This window comes from Bos indicus x Bos taurus, chromosome 29 (assembly GCF_003369695.1).
Source record: "Bos indicus x Bos taurus breed Angus x Brahman F1 hybrid chromosome 29, Bos_hybrid_MaternalHap_v2.0, whole genome shotgun sequence".
NCBI lineage: Eukaryota > Metazoa > Chordata > Mammalia > Artiodactyla > Bovidae > Bos > Bos indicus x Bos taurus.
The window spans coordinates 38,764,554-38,772,109 of NC_040104.1; the positions used below are offsets into that span (position 1 = coordinate 38,764,554).

The 7,556-nt window shown below is 42.2% G+C and overlaps 1 protein-coding gene across 9 annotated transcripts in view; it reads left to right on the plus strand.

The window, feature by feature from the left end:
- Window positions 1–7,556, plus strand: part of ANKRD42 (ankyrin repeat domain 42) — a 62,742-nt gene that overhangs the window by 53,107 nt on the left and 2,079 nt on the right. For 8 of the 9 annotated variants that reach the window (XM_027532420.1, XM_027532416.1, XM_027532417.1 and 5 more), the window contains one exon: window positions 2,095–2,177. In XM_027532420.1, coding sequence (XP_027388221.1) covers window positions 2,095–2,177 — 83 coding nt within the window. Of the gene's footprint in view, window positions 1–2,094; window positions 2,546–7,556 lie in introns of those variants that run through there. The other variant, XM_027532421.1, reaches the window with a different exon arrangement.

Below are 7,556 nucleotides of genomic sequence, written 5' to 3' on the forward strand. Positions count from 1 at the left end.
AAACCTCCTTTACGAGTTAGCATATATGAAAAATGAAGGAAAATAAATGTTAACTGTTAGCAAAAGTCTGGTAATGCTATTAAGCACTAGAAAATTGGCTGTCTCTGACAAGTAGCTTCCTGTCTTTCCCTGCATTGTTTTCTTTCTCTGATTCTTAGTTGGGTGAGGTTAAACTCCTGCCCTACCTTAGTGTTTTTCTTTCATGTACATCTTTGCATTCATCCCCTGATGATCTTGAGGTCCTCCTGAAACCTGGGGGTCAATTGAGCATCTATTTTCCATTTCCTACTCCACCAGACTCCTGAGTGGGAACCAGCTCTCATGCCTATTTGTATACCTATAGCATAGTATATACAGTACATAGTACAGTTGTAGGAACCAAATGAGCAAACTTTTTGCTGGAAGACAATTGAAGAATGGTTATAACATGATCTTAGGTGTCAGACAAAATTTGGATTAAAATCCTGCCATTGACTTAGTGTTGTGACCTTGGGGAAAGTTGTTTAACGTCTCGGACTTCTGTCTCTGTATCTCTAAAATGTTGGTAATACAACCTGCTTCACCTTGTTGTATGTGTAAAGTATGAAGTACAGTGGCACCATCTGCTAAACCCCACTGAAAGGCTTGTTGATCTTGGTCTTCAGACTGGTTGGTTGGCAAGCTTTTTCAAGAGAAGGGGTCGTATTACTCTATGCTCACCAGTGCGTGGCCACTATAAGGGATGGCTAGCAGCCAACAAAGGTTCGTCCAGTCAAGGCTATGGTTTTTCCTGTGGTCATGTATGGATGTGAGAGTTGGACTGTGAAGAAGGCTGAGCGCTGAAAAATTGATGCTTTTGAACTGTGGTGTTGGAGAAGACTCTTGAGAGTCCCTTGGACTGCAAGGAGATCCAACCAGTCCATTCTGAAGGAGATCAGCTCTGGGATTTCTTTGGAAGGAATGATGCTAAAGCTGAAACTCCAGTACTTTGGCCACCTCATGCGAAGAGTTGACTCACTGGAAAAGACTCTGATGCTGGGAGGGATTGGGGGCAGGAGGAGAAGGGGACTCCAGAGGATGAGATGGCTGGATGGCATCACTGACTCGATGGACGTGAGTCTGGGTGAACTCCGGGAGTTGGTGATGGACAGGGAGGCCTGGCGTGCTGCGATTCATGGGGTTGCAAAGAGTCGGACACGACTGAGCGACTAATCTGATCTGATCTGAGCAGGTTCTCCATCTATTCCTCGCTCAAGTTTGCAGCTGAGGGAAGGGACAGATGTGTGATTTTGTTTTCCCAGGTGGTGTTGCAATAACAGCAGTTTCCTTCTGTGTTCACGCGCTCGTGTGCGTTAAGCTGACTGACCTCATTAGCAAAGGTGTAGGTGGGAACACCTTGGGGAGTGCTGCCTCTAGTCACGGGCTCTCCTGATAAGACATGCGCCTTGTGATGTTCCTGAAACTCCTGCTGCATTCAGATCTGTCCTGCTCAACTGAACAGAGCATTTTTGACTAGAAGAATTATTCAAAGATGACCGACATATATGAGTATCCAGTGTTTCTAGTTTTCTCTTCCTCCTGCTCAGAGCTTTTATGAAGTGAGTCTTCTGTACTAGATACTGAGAATACCATGATGGAATGAGAAATACTCGGAAACAGTACGCGACAGGGCAAAGCAGGATACGAGACAAGAGCAGTTAGGGGATGTTGTGTGAACAGAGGATATGCAGGACCTGGAATGTGACTCCTAGCAGAATGGGGCTTGCTAAGAATCCAGAGGGTGGCATATTAACACTTTGTGTTATTTCCTTTAGTAACATTCTGTGAAATGTTGGTCTAAGAAGCAGGAATGACAAGGTGTTCTGTACTGGGGGTGTGAGGGGAAGGCAGGGCTGGCTGATTTCTCCAGGTGCCTCCCAGGCTGATGAGTCAGCACATTATGATACTCTGGTGCTTCAGATGTAAGAACTTACTTACACTTACACAAAATTCTAAAAGAGATGTAAACTAGAGTTGAAAATTATTAGCATGTTGAAACAGATAATGTAGAAAGATGAAAATGTATCTAGCATAGAAATCCTAAGACATCTAATTTGGCCATCTTTTCCTTTGTAGGAGGATGACATTTCCTGTGAGTTAAGCAAAGAGAAGAGGCGAGTGAAGAAGAAGGTGTCTTCTGGGGGAGTTTTTGTGAAAAGGTACTAATCAGTGAGATAGCTTTAAATAAACTTGCTTGATTTTTTCTATTTTTAAATAGATATAAATGTAAATCTATATAAATTCATCTCAGAATTACTCTGATGTGCAGTTATTCCAATTCTGAAGGCAGAAATATGTTACACAGTGTCAAAGGGATTAAAATTACATGGACTCAGTTGTATTTCCCCTCCCAATATACTTTTTATATATTTATGTAGGCAAGTCAAAACTCTGTATTTGTGAATTATTAATTTTGCAAGTATTTACATAAACTTTATAATGCAGTTAGTAAAAAAAGGTTTAGTTATAGATATTAAAGATTATTAAAAGTTCTGTTATGGCTTCATAATAAATTATATTTCTTCTACTTTCTAGAGTACTATTTTACCAGTGTAGGCATAGCTTTTTTCCCCCAACTTTTCAAATGACTTTTTAAAAATAATTTATTTTATTGAGATATAGTTGATACACAATGTTAATTTCTTCTGTACAACAAAGTGGTCCGGTTACATAAATATACACACATTCTTTTTCATATTCTTTCCCATTATGGTTTATTATAGGCTACTGAATAGTTTCCTATGGTACACAGTAGTACATTGTCGTCTACCCCTTCTGTCAATATATAGAATAGTTTGCATCTGCGAGGCCCAAACTCCCACTCCATCCCCCTCCCCTCCCACCCGTGCTTGCCTTGGCAACACAAGTTTATTCTATTGGTGAGTCTGTGTCTGCTTCATAGTTAAGTTCATTGGTGTCATACTTTTAGATTCCACATATAAGTGATATGTCTCTAACATGCTTCGTTTAGTATGATGATTTCTAGGTTCATCCATGTTGCTGCAAATGGCACTATTTCATTCTTTTTTATAGCTGAGTAGTGTAGCCGTTCATTTGCTGATAGACACTTGTTTCCACATCTTGGTTATTGTGAACAGTACTGCTGTGAACAGAGAGGTGTATGTACCTTTTTGAATTATAGTTTTGTCTGCCTGTATGGAATGAGGTTTGTGACACTGTACAGGAGACAGGGATCAAGACCATTCCCATAGAAAAGAAATGCAAAAAAGCAAAATGGCTGTCTGGGGAGGCCTTACAAATAGCTGTGAAAAGAAGAGAAGCAAAAAGCAAAGGAGAAAAGGAAAGATATAAGCATCTGAATGCAGAGTTCCAAAGAATAGCAAGAAGAGATAAGAAAGCCTTCTTCAGCGATCAATACAAAGAAATAGAGGAAAACAACAGAATGGGAAAGACTAGGGGTCTTTTCAAGAAAATCAGAGATACCAAAGGAACATTTCATGCAAAGATGAGCTCGATAAAGGACAGAAATGGTATGGACCTAACAGAAGCAGAAGATATTAAGAAGAGATGGCAAGAATACACAGAAGAACTGTACAAAAAAGATCTTCACGACCCAGATAATCACGATGGTGTGATCACTGACCTAGAGCCAGACATCCTGGAATGTGAAGTCAAGTGGGCCTTAGAAAGCATCACTACGAATAAAGCTAGTGGAGGTGATAGAATTCCAGTTGAGCTATTCCAAATCCTGAAAGATGATGCTGTGAAAGTGCTGCACTCAATATGCCAGCAAATTTGGAAAGCTCAGCAGTGGCCACAGGACTGGAAAAGGTCAGTTTTCATTCCAATCCCAAAGAAAAGCAATGCCAAAGAATGCTCAAACTACCGCACAAGTGTACTCATCTCACACGCTAGTAAAGTAATGCTCAAAATTCTCCAAGCCAGGCTTCAGCAATATGTGAACCGTGAACTTCCTGATATTCAAGCTGGTTTTAGAAAAGGCAGAGGAACCAGAGATCAAATTGCCAACATCCGCTGGATCATGGAAAAAGCAAGAGAGTTCCAGAAAAACATCTATTTCTGCTTTATTGACTATGTCAAAGCCTTTGACTGTGTGGATCACAATAAACTGTGGGAAATTCTGAAAGAGATGGGAGTACCAGAACACCTGATCTGCCTCTTGATAAATTTGTATGCAGGTCAGGAAGCAACAGTTAGAACAGGAAATGGAACAGCAGACTGGTTCCAAATAGGAAAGGGAGTTCGTCAAGGCTGTATATTGTCACCCTGTTTATTTAACTTCTATGCAGAGTACATCATGAGAAATGCTGGACTGGAAGAAGCACAAGCTGGAATCAAGATTGCCGGGAGAAATATCAATCACCTCAGATATGCAGATGACACCACCCTTATGGCAGAAAGTGAAGAGGAACTAAAAAGCCTCTTGATGAAAGTGAAAGTGGAGAGAGAAAAAGTTGGCTTAAAGCTCGACATTCAGAAAACGAAGATCATGGCATCCGGTCCCATCACTTCATGGGAAATAGATGGGGAAACAGTGGAAACAGTGTCAGACTTTATTTTTCTGGGCTCCAAAATCACTACAGATGGTGACTGCAGCCATGAAATTAAAAGACGCTTACTCCTTGGAAGGAAAGTTATGACCAACCTAGATAGCATATTCAAAAGCAGAGACATTACTTTGCCAACAAAGGTCCGTCTAGTCAAGGCTATGGTTTTTCCTGTGGTCATGTATGGATGTGAGAGTTGGACTGTGAAGAAGGCTGAGCACCGAAGAATTGATGCTTTTGAACTGTGGTGTTGGAGAAGACTCTTGAGAGTCCCTTGGACTGCAAGGAGATCCAACCAGTCCATTCTGAAGGAGATCAGCCCTGGGATTTCTTCGGAAGGAATGATGCTAAAGCTGAAACTCCAGTACTTTGGCCACCTCATGCGAAGAGTTGACTCATTGGAAAAGACTCTGATGCTGGGAGGGATTGGGGGCAGGAGAAGGGGACGACAGAGGATGAGATGGCTGGATGGCGTCACTGACTCGATGCACGTGAGTCTGAGTGAACTCCGGGAGTTGGTGATGGACAGGGAGGCCTGGCATGCTGCGATTCATGGGTCGCAAAGAGTCAGACACGACTGAGCGACTGATCTGATCTGATCTGCCTGTATGCCCAGGAGTGGGGTTGCTGATCATATGGCAACTCTAGTTTTTTGAGGAACCTCCATACTGTTTTCCATAGTGGCTGCACCAATTTACATTCCCACCAAGAGTGTAGGACAGTTCCCTTTTCTCCAGATTCTATCCAGCATTTATTTGTAAATTTTAGAAACATGTATTAACTTTTGGCTGCTCTGGGCCTTCTTCTATGTGTGTGGGGGTTTGTCTAGTTGCAGTGAGCAGGGGCTACCCGTCGTCGTGGCACACAGGCTTCCTGTTGTGGAGCATGGGCTCTAGGGTGCTCGGGCTTCAGTAGTTGTGCCTCACGGGCTTAGCTGCCCTGCAACTTGCAGGATCTTCCCAGGTGGGGGATTGAACCCATGTCTCTTGAATTGACAGGCAGATTCTTAATCACTGGACCACCAGGGAAGTCCTATAGATTTTCTCAATGATTGTCACTCTGACCAGTGAGTGGTGGTACTTCATAGTAGTTTTGATTTTAATTCCTGTAATAATTAGTGACGTTGAGCATCTTTCATGTGCTTGCTTTAGTCATATGTATGTCAAATGACTTGACTGTTAAAGAACATCTGAACTTGGGAGAAAAAGACTAGTAAGTGTTATTTATTTGTTTTTTAAATGTTTGCTTATTGGACTGTGCCGGGTCTTAGTTGTAGCACGTGGGATCTAGTTCCCTGACCAGGGGTTGAACCTGGGCCTTCTGCATTGGGAGCTCAGAGTCTTAGCCACTGGACCACCAGAGAAGTTACAAGACTAGTAAGTTTTAGAAAAGAACAACTTTATAATAACAACCAAATATCTCCAGGGAAGTTTACATAAAATGAAAATCAGCTCTTGTAAAAAGAAAAAATATATAATATGTATTTGCTAAAAATACACATCTAAATAATCTGCTTTAGAATTCAGCCGTTGTTCTGTCTTGCAAGCTTTATAAGAAAGGACTAATAGACAAGGTTGATTGGACAGGATGATAATCATATCCAATGATAATCAAGCCCAAAGCCCTTGCTTCACCGGCAGCAGCCTTCTCATCACACCCCAGACTGTCCAGCCTCTAGGGCCTGGCAGATACTTTACATGGTGCTGAAGGCCATTTTGGCCCAGTATCACCAGGACTTGAATGCCCTGACATGAGTGCATCTGGTTGCTAAGACTTGTTTAGGCTTGTCAAGGGCTATAAGCAAGTGTTAAAAAGTGGCTTACCTATCCTTTCTATAACTCTTTTAGTCATTATCATGCAGTAGGCTTTCAATCTGTAGTAAAAACGGTTGTCAACAATTTATTGGGCACTTTGTGTGTGATCTGTGTAAGTTCTTCACATTACTGCTTAATTCCCACCACAGCTTATATGACGGAGGTGTAGTACTTGATACATGGAGATTAAGGAATTCGTCCAGAGTCACACAGCCAACGTGGAGCTAGGGTTCTAACCTTAGGAGGGAAATTTCAGAGTCTGCATTCTTCTTTATCACAACTGGAATTCCCAAGTCCAACATTTCCCTCCCCTTCGGGGACTTCACACAGCCTTACTTTTTCCTTCAAGCCTGATAACTGTAAGGGAATCGCGCCCTGGAGTAGCTTCTTCTATTCACTCAGTTTTCTCACACTTTGTTGTACTTGTTCCAGTTTTCTCAGGGCCATATCTCCGTCTGTACCAGTGAGGCAGGAAGTACCAGGAGAGCGTTTTAACAGAGGCACGTACCCTTGTGGCAGAGGTTCCCTGGTTGTCCCCCAATTTCTCTTCTTTTCCCAAATTATTAGGATTTATCTGGGCTTGTGGCTACTCAGGCTAAGGGCTGACTTCTCAGTTTTCTTTGCAGCTAAGATGCCAAGTTGTGGCCGATAAGAGCGTGAGCAGAAATGCCATGTATAACCTTGTGGTCATGTCCCTGAAGGGAAACGGTTTGCCCACATCTTGCCCCTTTCTTCTTCTGCAATGCGGTACGGCAGTGAGTCACTGGACACTGCCAGGAGTGAACCTGGACACATGGAAAGAAGAGCCTGGATAGAGCCGCTAAGTACTAGAGAAATGCAAATCAAAACTAGAGTGAGTTATCAAAGAACTCAACTTAGGGATTATTCTTGTGATTAAGAGTATAAAATCTGGAGTTAAAGTCTGTGTGACTTACCCAGTGTGTGACCTTGGCAGCTTCACTGGTTCCGTGACCTTAATTTCACTTAGCTTGTTTCTTTAGCTGTAAATGGAGGATAACCACCTGCCTAATAAGAGGACTGCTGTGATGAACAGGTGAGTTGGTATGTATTATTTAGTGTATTCATGTTGTATAGTCAGTGTGGCTGTTTTACAGAATGACAGTCACTATTCTCAGTGTTTGTGCATAGCCGTTTCCACTGCCTCATTTTTTCCTTTATGTTGAGAAAATACTGG